The sequence below is a fragment of the Chionomys nivalis genome, chromosome 9, assembly GCF_950005125.1.
Source record: "Chionomys nivalis chromosome 9, mChiNiv1.1, whole genome shotgun sequence".
NCBI classification, from domain to species: Eukaryota; Metazoa; Chordata; class Mammalia; order Rodentia; family Cricetidae; genus Chionomys; species Chionomys nivalis.
The window spans coordinates 62,583,491-62,602,873 of record NC_080094.1 but is presented as its reverse complement, the minus strand read 5'-3'; the positions used below and the strand labels follow the sequence as shown (position 1 = coordinate 62,602,873).

At 39.3% G+C, this 19,383-nt stretch overlaps 1 protein-coding gene across 1 annotated transcript; it reads right to left on the bottom strand.

Moving 5' to 3' along the window:
• Positions 1-18,106: 18,106 nt before the first annotated feature.
• LOC130881564 (olfactory receptor 4F3/4F16/4F29-like) lies at positions 18,107-19,045 on the bottom strand. Its single transcript, XM_057781192.1, has one exon. The coding sequence runs from the start codon at positions 19,043-19,045 to the stop codon at positions 18,107-18,109; it is 939 nt and encodes a 312-aa protein (XP_057637175.1).
• Positions 19,046-19,383: the final 338 nt, after the last annotated feature.

The window sequence follows — 19,383 nt, the reverse complement described above, 5'->3', positions numbered from 1 at the left end:
AGAAAAAGAGCAGTGGGGTGGGGTATAAACTATAAAAACGAAGACAAGAGAAAAAATGCAAATGATTAAAAGAGAAATACCATATAATATAAAAATTCTCACCTTAAGAGTATATAAGCAGAAGAAAACATTATATATGTTTCCCATTTTATTGTACTATTATTCTTAAAAATTAATATTATGACGAACAATCGCTCTTCATTTAACATTTATAGACACGTGGATTATTAAGGCATATATAAAACAAAAAATGTAAGAATCCTTTTATCATAATTCTATGAAAAGATTTATATTATTTGGTAGTTTCATTTTATTTAGAGAAGAAACAGCATAGCAGACATCATCTTTTCTTTAATTCAGGAACCGTGATTAATCAGCTATGTGCTGTCTACCATTAGAAAAGATGCTGAGGGCTGAGAAGTCCCATCTGGATGGGTGAGTGTGTGCTATCCTGGGGCGCACTGTCCCGGTAGAGAGCACAAACGCCCCCCCCCCAGCTCCTGCTGCAAGGCTTTCTTTCCTACACACCCGCCCCCCACCCCCACCCCCAAGCCTGCCTTGTCTGCAAGGTCCTTTACTGTGGAACAGTTTCCTGCCCTTTCACTAAGGCTACCAACCCAGAGCAGTGAGGGCCTGACTAGAGGGCAGGCCTCAGGGTCCCCGCCAGGGAAAGCGGGCCCCCGCTGCTGGGGCTGCAGTCTCTGCTGTGATCTCCTGGACCTGCTCTGCCTGCGCCCTACTTCCCTTTGTCCCTGGCTCATTGGGGCATCCAGGAGTTCCTGTGTAGGTGCAGAGAAGTTTCATCTGGACGGGTGAGTGTGTGCTATCCTAGGGCGGAAGGTCCTGGCAGAGAGCACAAACGCCCCTCCCCCAGCTCCTGCTGCAGGGCTTTCTCTCCTACACACTTGCCCCCACCCCCACCCCCAAGCCTGCCTTGTCTGCATGGTCCTTAGCTGTGGAACAGTTTCCTGCCCTTTCACTAAGGCTACCAGCCCAGAGCAGTGAGTGCCTGACTAGAGGGCAGGCCTCAAGGTCCCCGCCAGGGAAAGCGGCCCCCGCTGCTGGGGCTGCAGTCTCTGCTGTGATCTCCTGGACCTGCTCTGCCTGCGCCCTACTTCCCTTTGTCCCTGGCTCATTGGGGCATCCAGGAGTTCCTGTGTAGGTGCAGAGAAGTTTCATCGGGACGGGTGAGTGTGTGCTATCCTGGGGCTGACGGTCCCGGTAGAGAGCACAAACGCCCCTCCCCCAGCTCCTGCTGCAGGGCTTTCTCTCCTACACACCCGCCCCCACCCCCACCCCCAAGCCTGCCTTGTCTGCAAGGTCCTTAGCTGTGGAACAGTTTCCTGCCCTTTCACTAAGGCTACCAGCCCAGAGCAGTGAGTGCCTGACTAGAGGGCAGGCCTCAAGGTCCCCACCAGGGGAAGCAGGCCCCTACTGCTGGGGTTGCAGTCTCTGCTTGTGATCTCCTGGACCTGCTCTCCCTGCCCCCTATTTCCCTTGGTCCCGGGCTCATTGGGGCCACCAGGAATCCCTGCATAGGTGCTGAGAAGTCCCATCTGGATGGGTGAGTGTGTGCTATCCTGGGGCGCACTGTCCCGGTAGAGAGCACAAACGCCCCCCCCCCAGCTCCTGCTGCAAGGCTTTCTTTCCTACACACCCGCCCCCCACCCCCACCCCCAAGCCTGCCTTGTCTGCAAGGTCCTTTACTGTGGAACAGTTTCCTGCCCTTTCACTAAGGCTACCAACCCAGAGCAGTGAGGGCCTGACTAGAGGGCAGGCCTCAGGGTCCCCGCCAGGGAAAGCGGGCCCCCGCTGCTGGGGCTGCAGTCTCTGCTGTGATCTCCTGGACCTGCTCTGCCTGCGCCCTACTTCCCTTTGTCCCTGGCTCATTGGGGCATCCAGGAGTTCCTGTGTAGGTGCAGAGAAGTTTCATCTGGACGGGTGAGTGTGTGCTATCCTAGGGCGGAAGGTCCTGGCAGAGAGCACAAACGCCCCTCCCCCAGCTCCTGCTGCAGGGCTTTCTCTCCTACACACTTGCCCCCACCCCCACCCCCAAGCCTGCCTTGTCTGCATGGTCCTTAGCTGTGGAACAGTTTCCTGCCCTTTCACTAAGGCTACCAGCCCAGAGCAGTGAGTGCCTGACTAGAGGGCAGGCCTCAAGGTCCCCGCCAGGGAAAGCGGGCCCCTGCTGCTGGGGCTGCAGTCTCTGCTGTGATCTCCTGGACCTGCTCTGCCTGCGCCCTACTTCCCTTAGTCCCTGGCTCATTGGGGCATACAGGAGTTCCTGTGTAGGTGCCGAGAAGTTTCATCGGGACGGGTGAGTGTGTACTATCCTGGGGCGGACGGTCCCGGTAGAGAGCACAACGCCCCTACACTAAGGCTACCCAACCAGAGCAGTGAGTGCCTGCCTAGCGGGCAGGCCTCAGCAACCCCCCGAAAGGGAGCGCAGGCACCTCCAGCTTGTACTGCAGTGTCGCCTGTGTTCTACTCGACCCTGCCCGACCCCTTGCATTCGGCCTCCTTTACGCGGGTCATTGGAATACCACGCATCCATGTTTTGGTGTTGAGGAGTTCATCTGGAAGGGAACGGTTCCTGCCCCTACACTGAGGAGATACACCTAGAGAGTTAGTCACAGCAAAGACTGGTCCAAGACATCAGGCCTCTCCTGGCTCCATTTGAAGGAAAAGATGGGCAGGCGCCAATGCAAGAATTCCCCCAACAACTTGAAAGGCAACGTGACATCACCAGGATCCAGGAATCCCGAAATGAGAAGTGTACACCCTAATCCAGAAGAATTAGAAGAATTCGACTCAAAAGTGAATTTTATGAAAATAATAGAGGACCTTAAACAGGAGGTGAAAAACTGCCACAACCAATTAGAGATTACAAACAAAAAGGTAGAGGAAATGAATAAATCTCTCAAAGATACCCAAGAAAACCAAGAGAAACAAGAAAAAGTAATCAAACAGGTAAGGGAAACGGTTCAAGACTTGAAGAATGAAGTGGAAGTAATAAAGAAAACACAAACCGAGGGAAGGATGGAGATGGAAAATTTGAATAAACGAACAGGAACTACAGAGACAAGTGCCACCAACAGATTACAAGAGATAGAAGAAAGAATCTCAGACACTGAAGATACCATAGAGAAAATAAACACTCTCATTAAAGAAAACAGCATTACCAACAAATTCTCATCACAAAACATTCAGGAAATCTGGGACACAATAAAAAGACCAAACCTAAGAATAATAGGGATAGAAGAAGGAGAAGATCTACAGCTCAATGGTCCAGAAAATATATTTAATAAAATTATAGAAGAAAACTTTCCCAACCTTAAGAAAGATATTCCTTTGAAGGTCCAAGAAGCATACAGAACACCAAATCGACTGGATCAGAAAAAAACATCTCCTCGTCATATAATAATCAAAACACAAAACATACAGAATAAAGAAAGAATATTAAGAGCTGCAAAGGAAAAAGGTCAAGTTACCTATAAAGGTAAACCTATCAGACTTACACCTGATTTCTCTATGGAAACCATGAAAGCCAGAAGGTCCTGGATAGATATACTGCAGAAACTACGAGACCATGGATGCAAGCCCAGACTACTATACCCAGCCAAGCTTTCGTTCACTATAAATGGAGAAAACAAAATTTTCCAGGATAAAAACAAATTTAAACAATACGTAGCCACAAATCCAGCCCTTCAGAAAGTAATTGAAGGAAAATCACAAACCAAGGAGTCCAACAATGCCCACAATAACTCAGACATCTAATGACCCTTCACCAACACAACTTGAAGAAGGGAAACACACAAACTCTACTACCAAGAGAAAGAAAGAAAGAAAGGAAAAATGACCGGAGTTAACAACCACTGGTCATTAATATCACTTAATATCAATGGACTCAACTCACCTATAAAGAGGCACAGGCTAAGAGATTGGATACGAAAACAGGATCCAACATTCTGTTGCTTACAAGAAACACACCTCAACCACAAAGACAGACATCTACTCAAAGTAAAGGGCTGGGAAAAGGTTTATCAAGCAAACGGACCTAAGAAACAAGCAGGTGTGGCCATACTAATTTCTAAGAAAGTTGACTTCAAACTAAAATCAATCAAAAGAGATGGAGATGGACATTTTTTACTCATAACAGGAACAATTCACCAGGATGAAGTCTCAATCCTGAATATCTATGCCCCTAATATAAAAGCACCCACTTATGTAAAAGAAACGTTACTAAAACTCAAGGCAGTCATCAAACCACACACACTAATAGTAGGAGATTTCAACACTCCTCTCTCACCAATGGACAGGTCAATCAGACAGAAACCTAACAGAGAAATAAGAGGATTAAGGGAGGTAATGAATCAAATGGACTTAACAGACATCTATAGAACATTCCACTCAAATAAGAAAGAATATACCTTCTTCTCTGCAGCTCATGGAACCTTCTCGAAAATAGACCACATACTCGGTAACAAAGCAAACTTACACAGTTACAAAAAAATATCGGTAACCACCTGTGTCTTATCAGATCACCATGGATTAAAGTTAGAATTCAACAACAATGCTATCCCCAGAAAGCCTATGAACTCATGGAAATTGGACAGTCAACTACTGAACCACACCTGGATCAAGGAAGAAATAAAGAAAGAAATTAAAGTCTTTCTTGAATTCAATGAAAACGAAGACTCAACATACTCAAACCTATGGGACACTATGAAAGCAGTGCTAAGAGGAAAGTTCATAGCATTAAGTGCCCACATAAAGAAAACGGAGAAAGCACACATTGGAGACCTAATAGCCCACCTTAAAGCTTTAGAAAGAAAAGAAGCAGACTCACCTAGGAGAAGTAGAAGACTGGAAATAATCAAATTGAGGGCTGAAATCAACAAAATAGAAACACAGAAAACAATCCAAAGAATCAATGAAACAAAAAGCTGGTTCTTGGAGAAAATCAATAAGATTGATAAACCCCTATCCAAACTAATCAAACGGCGGAGAGAGAATACGCAAATTAACAAAATCAGAAACGAAAAGGGAGACATAACCACAGACACAGACGAAATTCAGAGAATCATTAGATCTTACTACAAAAACCTGTATGCCACAAAATTGGAAAATGTAAAAGAAATGGACACTTTTTTAGATAAATACCATATACCAAAGTTAAACCAGGACCAGGTGAACAATCTAAATAGACCTGTTAGTCGCGAAGAATTAGAAGTTGTTATAAAAAACCTTCCCACCAAAAAAAGCCCAGGTCCAGACGGCTTTAATGCAGAATTCTACCAGAACTTCCAAGAAGACCTAATACCTATACTCCTTAATGTATTTCACAATATTGAAACAGAGAAGTCATTGCCAAATTCCTTTTATGAAGCTGAAGTTACTCTAATACCAAAACCACACAAAGACACAACCAAGAAAGAGAACTACAGGCCAATCTCACTCATGAACATCGACGCAAAAATACTCAATAAAATACTGGCAAACCGAATCCAAGAACACATTAGAAAAATTATCCATTATGATCAAGTAGGCTTCATCCCAGAGATGCAGGGCTGGTTCAACATACGAAAATCTATCAATGTAATCCATCATATAAATAATCTGAAAGAAAAAAACCATATGATCATTTCATTAGATGCGGAAAAAGCATTTGACAAAATTCAACATCCCTTTATGATAAAGGTCTTAGAGAGATTAGGAATACAAGGGTCGTTCCTAAATATAATAAAAGCTATTTATAGCAAGCCGTCAGCTAACATCAAATTAAATGGAGAGAAACTCAAAGCTATTCCACTAAAATCAGGAACACGACAAGGTTGTCCACTCTCTCCATACCTCTTTAATATAGTGCTTGAAATTCTAGCAATAGCAATAAGACAACATAAGGGGATCAAAGGGATTCAAATCGGAAAGGAAGAAGTTAAACTTTCATTATTTGCAGACGATATGATAGTGTACATAAGCGACCCCAAAAACTCCAGCAAAGAACTCCTTCAGCTGATAAACACCTTTAGTAGCGTTGCAGGATACAAGATCAATTCCCAAAAAATCAGTTGCCCTCCTATACACAAAGGACAAGGAAGCAGAGATGGAAATCAGAGAAGCATCACCCTTCACGATAGCCACAAATAGCATAAAATATCTTGGGGTAACCCTAACCAAGGAAGTAAAGGATCTATTTGACAAGAACTTTAAGTCAATGAAGAAAGAAATTGAGGAAGATACCAGAAAATGGAAGGATCTCCCTTGCTCTTGGATAGGGAGGATCAACATAGTAAAAATGGCAATTCTACCAAGGGCAATTTATAGATTCAATGCAATCCCCATTAAAATCCCATCAAAATTCTTCACAGATCTTGAGAGGACAATAATCAACTTTATATGGAGAAACAAAAAACCCAGGATAGCCAAAACAATCTTATATAATAAAGGATCGTCTGGAGGCATTACCATCCCTGACCTCAAACTCTATTACAGAGCCTCAGTATTGAAAACAGCTTGGTATTGGCATAAAAACAGAGAAGTCGATCAATGGAACCGAGTAGAAGACCCTGAGTTTAACCCACAAACTTATGAACACCTAATTTTTGATAAAGGAGCTAAAAGTATTCAATGGAAAAAAGAGAGCATCTTCAACAAATGGTGTTGGCAGAACTGGTTGTCAACGTGTAGAAGAATGAAAATAGATCCATATCTATCACCATGCACAAAACTCAAGTCCAAATGGATTAAAGACCTCAATATTAGTCTGAACACACTGAACCTGATAGAAGAAAAAGTTGGAAGTACTCTACAACATATGGGTACAGGAGATCACTTCCTACGTTTATCCCCAGCAGCACAGACATTAAGGGCAACATTGAATAAATGGGACCTCCTGAAACTGAGTAGCTTCTGTAAAGCAAAGGACACTGTCACTAAGACAAAAAGGCAACCCACTGACTGGGAGAAGATCTTCACCAACCCTGCAACAGACAAAGGTCTGATCACCAAAATATATAAAGAACTCAAGAAACTAAACTTTAAAATGCTAATGAACCCAATAAAAAAATGGGGCACTGATCTGAACAGAGAATTCTCAACAGAAGAAATTCAAATGGCCAAAAGACACCTAAGGTCATGCTCAACCTCCTTAGCGATAAGGGAAATGCAAATTAAAACAACTTTGAGATACCATCTTACACCTGTCAGAATGGCTAAAATCAAAAACACCAATGATAGCCTTTGTTGGAGAGGTTGTGGAGAAAGAGGCACACTCATTCATTGCTGGTGGGAATGCAAACTTGTGCAACCACTTTGGAAATCAGTGTGGCGATTTCTCAGGAAATTTGGGATCAACCTACCCCAAGATCCAGTAATACCACTATTGGGAATATACCCAAGAGATGCCACATCAAATGACAAAAGTATCTGTTCAACTATGTTCATAGCAGCATTGTTTGTAATAGCCAAAACCTGGAAACAACCTAGATGCCCTTCAATGGAGGAATGGATGAAGAAAGTGTGGAATATATACATATTAGAGTACTACTCAGCAGTAAAAAACAATGACTTCTCGAATTTTGCGTGCAAATGGATGGAAATAGAAAACACTATCCTGAGTGAGGTATCCCAGACCCAAAAAGAGGAACATGGGATGTACTCACTCATAATCGGTTTCTAGCCATAAATAAAAGACATTAAGCATATAATGTGTGATCCTATAGAAGTTAAATAAGAAAGTGAACCCAAAGAAAATCATATAGTCATCCGCATGGAGAGGGGGAAGTAGACAAGATTGCAGGGCAAAAACTGGGAACTTGCGGGTGAGGTGGCATGGGGCAAAGGGGAAATGGGATGAGAAATATGAGAAGGGGAGGATGGGAGGAGCTCGGGGGATTGGGATGGTTGGGATATAGGAGGGATGGATGCGGGAGCAGCGAAGTATATGTCCTATCTAAGGGAGCCATCTTAGGGTTGGCAAGAGACTTGACTCTAGAGGGGTTTGCAGGTGTCCAGGAGTATGTCCCCAGCGGGTACCTTGGGCAACTAGGGAGAGGGAGCCTGAAGTGACCCTATCCTATACTGATGAATGTCTTGCATATCACCTTAGAACCTTCATCTGGCGATGGATCGAGGTAGAGACAGATTCTTAATTTGGAGCAACGGTCTGAGCTCTTAAGGTCCAAATGAGGAGCAGAAGGAGGGAGAACAAGAGCAAAAAATCAGGACCACGAGGGATGCACCCACCCACTGTGACAGTGGAACTGATTTATTGGGAGCCCACCAAGGCCAGCTGGTCTGGGACTGAATAAGCATGGGTTGATTCCGGACTCTCTGAGCATGGCGGTCAATGAGGACTGATGAGAAGCCAAGGACAATGGCACTAGGTTTCAATCCTAATACATGAACTGGCTTTGTGGGAGCTTAGCCTGTTTGGAAGCTCACCTTCCTGGACGTAGATAGAAGACCTTCGTCTTCCCGCAGGGCAGAGAATTTGGACTGCTCTTCAGTGTCGAGAGGGAGGGGGAATGGTGTGGGGGGAGGAGAAGAGGAGTGGGGATGGGGGGAGGGGAGTGGGGGGAGGGGGCAGTGTTTGGGAGGAGGGGAGGGAGGTGGGAGACGGGGAGCAGGTGGAAATTTTAATTAAAAAAGAATAAAAAATAAATAAAAGAAAAAAAAAAAAAAAAAAAAAAAAAAAAAAAAAAAAAAAAAAAAAAAAAAAAGAAAAGATGCTGAGCACCCAACCTTGAGCTTTCTTTTTGTTAAACAAATTAAAATGGTTACTTCAGTGAAGTTATAGGAATGAAACACAGATCACAGTCATGCATTCAGTAAGGATTGGGCAGGACAGGGTGAGGCAGCCATAAACACAATCATGTCCACAGGAGATAGGAGCTCCATTTGTGGATGTTTAATTAATGCTAACATAAGAATGCATTTCTTCCTCTTGCTCATAGCAGTGACCAATTCATGAGATTACTCAAAAACATTAATGAATATGAATAAGCAGAGGGCATCACACTACCATGCCCAAATATGTTCCAAAAAGCACTACCCATATCCCATTAATGAACATATTACATTATCCACATCATTTCAACCAGAATACAACAGAACATTTCAAATGTGAAATTGGTGCATTTGCTCTCATAGAACATCATATACATGTTTAGTACTCAATAAAAATTGAATTCATTGGTTTATTTTTCAAACAGCAACCTCTATACAGCTCAATTTACATCTGTCTTCTCATTAGTGCATACCAAAGTTTAGACTCTGAAAACCTAGAAAATGAGGGAAAAATAAATACATATATGATGAAAATTCAAAATTCTCCATTAATGTTTTTTGAAAACTACAAAATATACATGATTATATAATATTAAAGATTGGATAGAATTAGATAGAATTATGAAGTGATAAAGAAAATGAACCGTAATCTTTTCTTTAAGCATTCTAACTCTACCCTAAGCCTGTCTTAAGCATACTTCCTCTGGTTCTCAGGGTTTCCTTACTCTTTCTTTAAAGTTCTTCTCCCTTCATGTACCTGATTTCCAAGTCACCTTAACTAATTCTCTCTCTCTTTGTCTCTCCTTCACATTCTTACCTTCTTTCTCAGTCTCTATCTTTCTTCTGCCCCCGTCTCTCCTTCCTCCCCTAAAGTACTGCTGAGATTTAAAAATTGTCTTCCCTGGGGTAATTTTCTTCCAAACACTAAATTATTCTCAGTCTTCAAAAAGCAGTAATAAAGGGATAAATAAGAACGAAGAAAAAATCTAAATCTAGGTCATGTAGAATGTTCATAGGAAGACTATGAAATTTGAAAAATTGGTGTATAATAGGGATAGAAAATTGAGAAAGCTTGCTGTAAAATAAGCATAAATATTTAAATTATGAACTTATTCCCCTCAGTTGAATCTGTCTGTATTTTCACTATGCTTATTATTTCAAAGCATTTCTTAAATCCAAGGAAACCTAACCAAATATGGTTGCCCCTAATTTAAGACATGACTACATTTATTTAATAGTTTGGGAGATATAAATAGCTCTGTATCTTATTCAAATACATAATTAGGTAAAAGTCACCTCATACATCTTTAGTCTTCCTGATAAGAACACTGATCAGAATCAAATTAATTCAAGCATTCAAATTTTATATTTAATACCACAGATGAAAGCAAGAAAATAATTCAACCTTTTATATTTTAAATACAATTTTGTTCTGAAATTAAAATGACATTTTATCACAAAAAATATTTTCAACATTGAGGCTTTTGTTCTCGTGTTAAAATTTGCTTCTGGTCAGGTTTTCATAACACTCTTCCTATCTGAAAAGCATGAAAATCTCTCACAAATTTGCATCTGTTTTACAGAACATCCACCAAACATTTTGTAGAAGGTGGGTTGTTCACACTCAACCTATTTTTAAAAGTCAGAGAGGAGAAAACTGCAAATGATTATAAGTATCATTGATATTTCATTAGTTACCAGTTTGTAGGTATTATATCATTCATTCAATCAGTTATCAGTGAACAAAGAATGATTAATTATATTTCTACATAAACTTAGTAGAAAATGTTACAAGGTTTTTTGACTTCTCAAGACCATTGACAATGTGGTTCTAGCTCATAGGCAGTCAGTAACTTAGCCTTTGCCAATACTTCAGTTGGTGTTTATCAGCTATCCTCCTGTGCATTCAATTCATTTTCCTGACTGCTCTCTACTTTGCTCGTCTTCCTCAAGCCCTTTAGGATATGACTCTTGTCCACAGTAATTCCAAGCACAAAAAACATCTGGGAATTAGCCACCCAAGCATTGCGAAGTTTAATTCCAGCTATACATTTTACCTGAATGATAACAACATCATCTTAGCAAAGTCAAGCTTCTCTGTGTGCCCTCACATAAATGGCACATGGAATCTTCCATTAGGGAGATAAGAAGCTAATTATACGTACCTCAAGAGGCCACAGACCAAGGTATACTCTAAAAACATAGCAATTTAAAAGCATCATGTGGTTATAGAATTCTTTTCTCTAGAGTATTTAGTTCTGTTTCTATGTGACCAAAGAATTTCTGTAGCTCACAGTATGATATTAAGGAGAAGAACAAAAGAAACCAGGGTTATTATAGTGTCATTAAACTACATGAATTTGAAAGTTTAACAGTTAACATGGTGGCACACACATTTAGTCTCAGCAATCAGAAGGCAGAGACAGGTAGATCTCAGTGAGTTTGAAGCCAGCCTTAAATAGTGACTTTCAAAACATTTAGAGCTACATAGTGAGATCATGCTCAATGCAGAAAATTCTCACTGCTATTATTCCTTAATAATAGACAAATATTCCCTCAAAGTATACCTATCTTCACAGAGTTAAATGAAACTAATATTTTAATTATAGTGTAGTTTAAGAAGAAGAATTTGTGTAAAGTCCTCATTTCAGTAAAATTGTGACCTGTAACTACAATGTCTAAAATATCTATCAACTAAGAATAAAAAAGAAACAATGCTCCACACACATCAGTTCCTACAACCCACTGAAAAGAATGTTGCTACTATATAAGATGAGCTACACAGTTTATACAAAGAAGAGATGGTAGAACATCATTTAATAAACTGTTGTACAAGTAAATAAACATGAATGTAGAAAAATAGATTTATTTCCAATAAGTACCACATCACAGTAAGGGTGTAGGAACAGTGAATTATACTGTGATTTAATTTTATACAACTTGTAAGGAAATGGCCGCAAAAAGAATGGCATACTCATGTCAAGGGTGTGAACTGCTGCTTAATATATCCACAAATAGGAGAGAAATGGAAAATGGGTGCAACAGGAACGGTGAAATATTTGTATCATCCGTCTTCTTATATCCGAGAGATGAACAGAGTTGGGAAAATAATATCAAATTAGGAAAGCATGGGGCCATATAATGAGTAATTATGTCATTGCCAGATAACTGTCTGCATGTTATCATGAGATTTGTTCTATTAACACAATTTCCCTCAGATCATCTTATCCTTTGTCAGGATTTGTATTACATAGTATTCTCTACTTAAAAACTGAAAAAAGTTTCTCTTAAATAACCATCTATCGCCGGGCGGTGGTGGTGCACGCCTTTAATCCCAGCACTTGGGAGGCAGAGGCAGGTGAATCTCTGTGAGTTCGAGACCAGCCTGGTCTACAAGAGATAGTTCCAGGACAGGCTCCAAAGCCACAGAGAAACCCTGTCTCGAAAAACCAAAAAAAAAAAAAAAAAAAAAATAACCATCTATCTTGACATGATACATTTTATATGTATCATTATTTATTTACAATGTATGAAAGCCACTTACCAGAGATTGTTAAAAGAACACCAAAACAATCCCTAAATTCTAAATCTCATGTTTCCAGTCCCCATTGTAAATTAGAGTCCAAATTGCACCCACATAATTGCCAGATTTCTGTATTAGATATTTTTCAGTTGATATTCTCTTTCAAGTTATTCCAGCAATGTATGTGAATACCTTCACAATACAGGTTTATGTTTTCTTCTCCATAATGGAGAAAAGACTGCAAGTTGTATGTGCATACACACACAAACACACACACACACTCAGAGAGAAAGAGAGAAAGAAAGAGAGAGAGAGAATATGTACATTATAATTGGTTTTAATGTCAATTTGCCAAAATTAGAATCACCTAAGTAGGGAGACGACTCTCCTGAAAAATTGTCCTGATGTCTTGTAGATATAGATGTCATCTCCTTATTTCTTTTACTTAGAAAAGCTGTCTAAAATTGTTCGTGTGTGTATGTGTGTGTGTGTGTGTGTGTGTGTGTGTGTGTGTGTGTGTTCAGGATAAGGACACTGTGACACTCTATACTGCAATTTAATCTTTTATTCTACAAAATTTACATATTATTTTCCTGCTCCAGAGGAAATCCATTAAGATAAAGTCTCCACCCTGAATATTTATGCCCCCAAAACAAGGGCACCCACATTTGTAAAAGAAATATTACAAAAGCTTAATTTGCACATTAACCCATACAAGCTAATAATGGGAGATTTCAACACCCCTATCTTACTAATACACATGTCTTCCAAAATTAAAATTAACAGAAAAACAAGGGAATTATGAGATGTTATGAGTCAAATTGAAGGCAAAAATCAATAAAATAGAAGCAAAGAGAACAATATAAAGATTTAATGAAACAAAGAGTTGGCTCCTTGTTTCAACAAAATAAACACTTTAAAGTCAATAAAATAGGCAAATGCTAATCTAAACTAATGAAAAGTCAGAAAAAGAATATACACATTAACAAAATCAAAAATGAAGAGGGGCATAAAAACAGATACTGAGGAAATTCAGAGAGTTATCAGATCACACTTCAAAAATCTGTACTCTACAAAATTGGAAAATGGGTTAAAAAAAATTGATAAGTTCCGTATACCAAAATTAAATCAAGACAAGAAAAACAATATAAATAAACCTATAACCCAAAGGAAATAGAAATAGCCATTAAAAGTCTCCCATTCACAAAAAGCCCAGGACCAGATGACTTCAACACAGAATTATACCAAAATTTGGAGTAAGTACTAATTCCAAAACTCTTCAAATTGTTTCATGGAATAGGAACAGAAGAAGCATGCCCAAACTCTACTACTGTTATAACCAAACCATACAAAGATGCAGCTAAAATAGAGAAGTAAAGCCCAATCTCACTTACAAACATTGATGCAAAAATACTCAGTAAACAGAAAAACAGAATCCAAAACCACATAAAAAAAAAAAAACCCACAATGACCAAGTAGACTTCATCCCAGATATGCAGGATTGGCTCAATATCAAAAATCTGTCGATATAATCCGCCGTATCAAAAAACTGAAAGAAAAAATAAAACACAAGATCATCTCATTAGATGCCAAAAATTCCTTTGACAAAAATTCAACACCCCTTATGATAAAGATCTTGGAGAGTTCAGGAATACAAGAAGCATATCTAAACATTACGAAAGCAATATTTAAAACCCAAAAAATTATCAGAAAAATTAAATGGAAAGAAACTCAAAGTGATTCCATTAAAATCAGGAACATGACAAGGCTCTCCATATATAGTCAATATAGTACTTGAAGTTCTAGCTAGAGCAAAAAGACAGCAAAAGGAGATCAAGAGGATACAAATTATATGGAAGAAGTCAAACTTTCACTATGATGAGATAGGTTAAGTTTATATAAGTGGCCCAAAAAACTCTATCTGGAAACTCCTACAGATAAACATCTTCAGTAATGTGGAAGGATACAAGATTACCTCTAAAAAAATCAGAAGCCCTATTAAATACAAATGATAAATGGGCCAAGGAAGAAATCAGAGAAACATCAGCCTTTAAGGTACCCACAAATAACATAAAATATCTTTGGTTAACTCTAGGTAAAAACGTGAAAGACCTGTATGATAAGAACTTTAAGTCTCTAAGAAAGAAATTGAAGAAGATATGAGAGAGAACTAAACTGAATGCTGAGAGAAAGAAGGAGGCATCTCAAAGACACTATGTAGCCCCACCGGGAGCAGACATGCCAGAATCATTTGAGTAATCCACAGCCATGTGGCAATACACAATGGGTTAAATTAAGTTGTAAGAGTTAACCAATAAGAAGCTAGAATTAATGGATCAAGCAGTGATTTAAATAAGACCGTTTCTGTGTGATTATTTCAGTTCTGTGCAACCAGGAAAAACAAGCGCCAACAATCCAGCAACTGATGGAACCAGATGGAGAGATCCACAGCCACGCACCAGGCCAAACTCTGAGAATCCAATTGAAGAGAGGGATGAGGGAATATATGAGCAAGAAAGGTCAAGATCATGATAGAGAAATCTACAGAGACCACGCCCGTGGAAATTAATGAACTCTAGACCAAAAGCTGTGGAACTGACATGGGACCAAACTAGGCCTTTCTCTATGTCAGAGACAGGGGTGAAAATTGGGCTGTATGTGAGGCACCTGGCAGTAGGATCAGGATCTATCCCTGCTGCATGAACAAGCTTATTGGAGCCCATTCCCTGTGGTGGGATGCTATGCTCAGCCTTAATGCAGGGTGTGGGGGAGGGGCTTAGTCCTGCCCCAACTTAATGTGCCAGACTTTGTTGACTTCCCATGGGAACACTTACACACTGGGAGGAATGGATGGGGTTTGATCTGACAGGGATATATGGTGTGAGAATTACGGATGAAATGTAAAATGTAATTTAAAAAAATAAATTAAAAAAGGAAAAATGCATAACTTCTTAAATCTTGCTCAAGCCAGATGGTTGCAGCACACACCATTAATCTCAGCACACAGAAAGCAGAGACAGGTAGATCTCTGAGAGCACCAAGCCAGCCTGCTCTACAGAGTGAGTTCCAGGACAGCCAAGGTTACACTAAGAATCCCTGTCTTAAAAAAACCTAAATAAATAAACAAATAACAAACAAATAAATAAAAGAATTGTTCAACAATATGATAATTATGTGTGGAATTGGAAACCTTGCCTGCTACTTAGAAAAGGAAATTCATGGACCTTGGAGAAAACAAACAACTGCCACTTTATTAAACTAGTGTTATCTCTAACTGCATTCTAAATATTTGTTCTTATACACACAGATAAGTGACGTCCTTAGTCCTCATTAAGGAAGCTCCTCTTTGGAATGGATGGAGACCATTATTGAACAAAAATAACTCCCACACCTCAGGTTCAGGAGTAATTGTAGAAGAGGTCATAAATATTGTAAGAGTCAGAGGACAGGAAATTTGCTATGAGATTGTGACCTCTAGTAATGTCAAAAGTTGTAATCAGAAAGTCTCAGCATGATTGTCTAAATATGATGTGAACAGGGCCAACATCCATGGTAAAATGGATGAGGGAAAGCCCAAGAGGCTCATTCCTACACAGAGAACTACAGACAGCTCAAGAATGCTGACTTTAGGAGAAATAATCTTCCCCAAGGAAGAACACATTAATTGGGTATCCAATACAAATGGTTTGTCCTATAATATTCGTACAAATATTGTGCAGGCTCTTAATTTCACTGATTCTTGGTGGTTATGCTGGGGGCATCTCACAACTCAGGAATAACAAACACCTACCTATTCCTTTTGGGTTAATCATTGTGTAGTTTGTGTTCTTTCAGATGTTTCTTGTATATTATGATTATATATATATATATACATATATATATATTTGCCTTTGCAAATAAATGCAATTCAATTTTCTGTTTATTGTTTCACAGATGTAACAGGGAATAAATCAAGATCTAGGAAACAAAATATAACAAACCTTGATAATGAAAGAGAATTTATGTAAGCAAAGATACTCAGAGCTTGAGCAGGGTTATGAGAACAAATAAAAGATGATAAAAGAATCAGAGATGTCTAGAATAGTGAGTTCTTACCACAAAAGGGCAACGGAGCTAAGAAAAAAATACAGGCTTGAAAAGCCACAAGTAAAATATATAACTACAGAACAGAGTGAAAAACAGGGATCTGTTAGCAAGATTGGCACAGCTACTTCTGCACCTACCACATTGGAGGGACACCCATTAGCCCAATTCCTAGCCCAAGTTTTCCATCACTAGCTTACAAGGAATGAAGCATGTGGGTAGGCCAGTGAGTTTCATGTGTTGTGAGTTCATTATCATATTTCATCTGCTATAAAAGTGCCCTGTGCTTGATGAAATATCATTTGAATAACATGGAAATTTATAAAATATTTTTTGATTAACAAATCATAGGGTTGACACCAACCACTCACAGGTTTCTCAGTAAAAGACAACGAACATAAGGATGTACAGTGGCTACTTATGTGAACAAGACTTTATGAATACGGAAGTCATTCAGTACTGCAGTTAAGTCTGATCCCAATTAACCTCATGCTGCACCTCAAGCCAGTGAACCAGAACAAGGGAAATGAAAATGTCATGTAGTGAAGAGCAAGGATTAACTGTGCTGTGTCTGTCTCGGTGCACCAAATTGGATGATGCAGGTGAGTGTGTGTCTTGTGACTGTCATCACAGTGGCAATGACCTGCAAATGACTGGGACCTGAAGAAAATGAACTGTGAGATCTATAAAGAGTTAGAAAACCTTCAGGGATGGTTTTACTCCCATATCACAGAGTACTGGTAGCAACACATGCAGTATCTTAGTACCTATTTACGAACTCACAAAGTAAACATACATGTTGCTTCAATTCCTCCTTTCAAATATTACACAATTTATTCTTGAGTTTTACTGTAACATGGAAATATACTAAGAAAAAAAGTAGTAAATATAAAGGAATAGAAATATGATGTATGTGAAAAAATAATGCTAATCTGAGAGAAAAACCATGTTTACTTGGTTTCTTGCTGGTATTCCAAAATGGTTTTCAAGTCTTCTACACAAAACAAGCATCTATTATACCCCTATGTGTGTTCTCCTGATTTGAATTTCCTTCCACAGCAGAAAAACTCCAAATGAGTAACATATACAAACTACAGGAGACAGACAAATGGCTCAGTAGAATAAGCTTTTATAAGCAAACCAGTAAAGGTGTCCTGAAATTCCTGCATTGGAGACAATGTATAGTAAACACATATACACATGGGCAACATAATGGATTCAGTATCTTATTTATATCTTATTGTTTTAACAGATATATTTGAATATATTTTAAATTAAAGAAGCCATAATAAGATAAGAAATAAGAAGGGCCAGAAATAAATGGAGAGGGGAGGAAGAAGAATGGAAATTTTTAAAGCCAATATTCATACATGAAATGCTCAAGAAATAAAACAAGTGTAAAAGAAGAGAGAGAGAAATTTTCCTTGTTCTAAAGGCCTTCAGTATCAATTACGTCGAAGTAAACACTATTCCTTAGGAATGTAAGTTCAAGATTATTATAATCTTTGCTTTCTAAATAAATGTGATTCTCTGTTTTCAGTAGAGATTATCAATCTAGACTAATCAGAAGAATATGCAGATATATAGAGAGAAAGACATATACATAATGTATATATGTGTAAAATATATGTACATATGTGCAAATATTTTTCTGAGGTTGATGGACCATAAACTTCTACATCCATTGAAGACAGTCCTCAGCTCATCAATTTAAGAAGTTTTCCTATAACTAACTAGTTGTCTGCATACTCTCTTCATTGAGACCTTCATTTCCTGATTTCTGAATGTGTATATCACAGGATTCAGAAAAGGAGTAACAACTGCATCAAAAATTGCCAGAAATTTGTCCAGGTGTATTGAAGGAGAAGGCCAGGTATAGAAGAATATCAACGGACCAAAGAATAAGACAACTACAGAGATATGAGCTGAAAGTGTGGACAGAGCCTTAGAGGAACCACTTGACGAATGTTTTTGTACAGTGATTATGATGACAATATAGGAAATGATCAGTATGATGAAGGAGCCCACAGAGATGAATCCACTGTTGGCTGTGACCATGAATTCCAGTTGGTAAGTGTCTATGCAGGCAAGTTTGATAAATCGAGGAAGGTCACAGTAGAAGCTGTCCAATGCATTTGGCCCACAGAAAGGTAAGTTTACTACAAAAGCCAGTTGAACCAGAGAGTGAATAAGGCCAACCACCCAGGCAGCCACTAAAAACAAGATGCACATCCTCGGGCTCATAATGGTCAGATAATGGAGAGGCTTACATATGGCCACATATCTGTCGAAAGCCATGGCTATGAGCAGCACCATCTCCACACCACCAATGACATGAATGAAGAAGATTTGAGTGACACAACCTCTGAAGGAGATGACTTTGTGTTTTCTGAATAAGTCATAAATCATCTTGGGAGAAGTAACAGAAGAAACACCCAAGTCGATGAAGGAGAGGTTAGCCAACAGAAAGTACATGGGAGAGTGTAAGTGAGGGTCAGATGCCACAGCAAACACGATGAGAGAGTTTCCTGTCATGCTTGCTACATAAAACATGGAGGAGAACACAAAGAGTAATAGTTGAATACTCCAGGAGTTGGTGAGTCCCAGGAACACAAACTCTGACACCACGGACTGATTCACTCCTTCCATTGACCTTTTTGCCAGTGCTACCTGAGAGAAGAAACAGGAGAAATGATAAATTATAATTGTATTAAGGTAAGGTCCTGCATTTATATATAAACCATCACTAGTCATCAGGGGATCATGACTTCAAACCATAACAAAATATCACCTCAGTTTCCAAAGATAAGAGAAGGTGTTTGGGAAGTGTTGGGGGAGGAAAGGAAATGAAAATGAGGTAATTGTATTTATATTTTAAAAGCTTTATTTTTTTAAGGAAAACAAATTTGGGTTGCTTTTCAAAATTTTGATGTGAATATGAATTAGTCTATTTATTTAGGAAGACAAAAATTTGTGGAGGTCCTTCA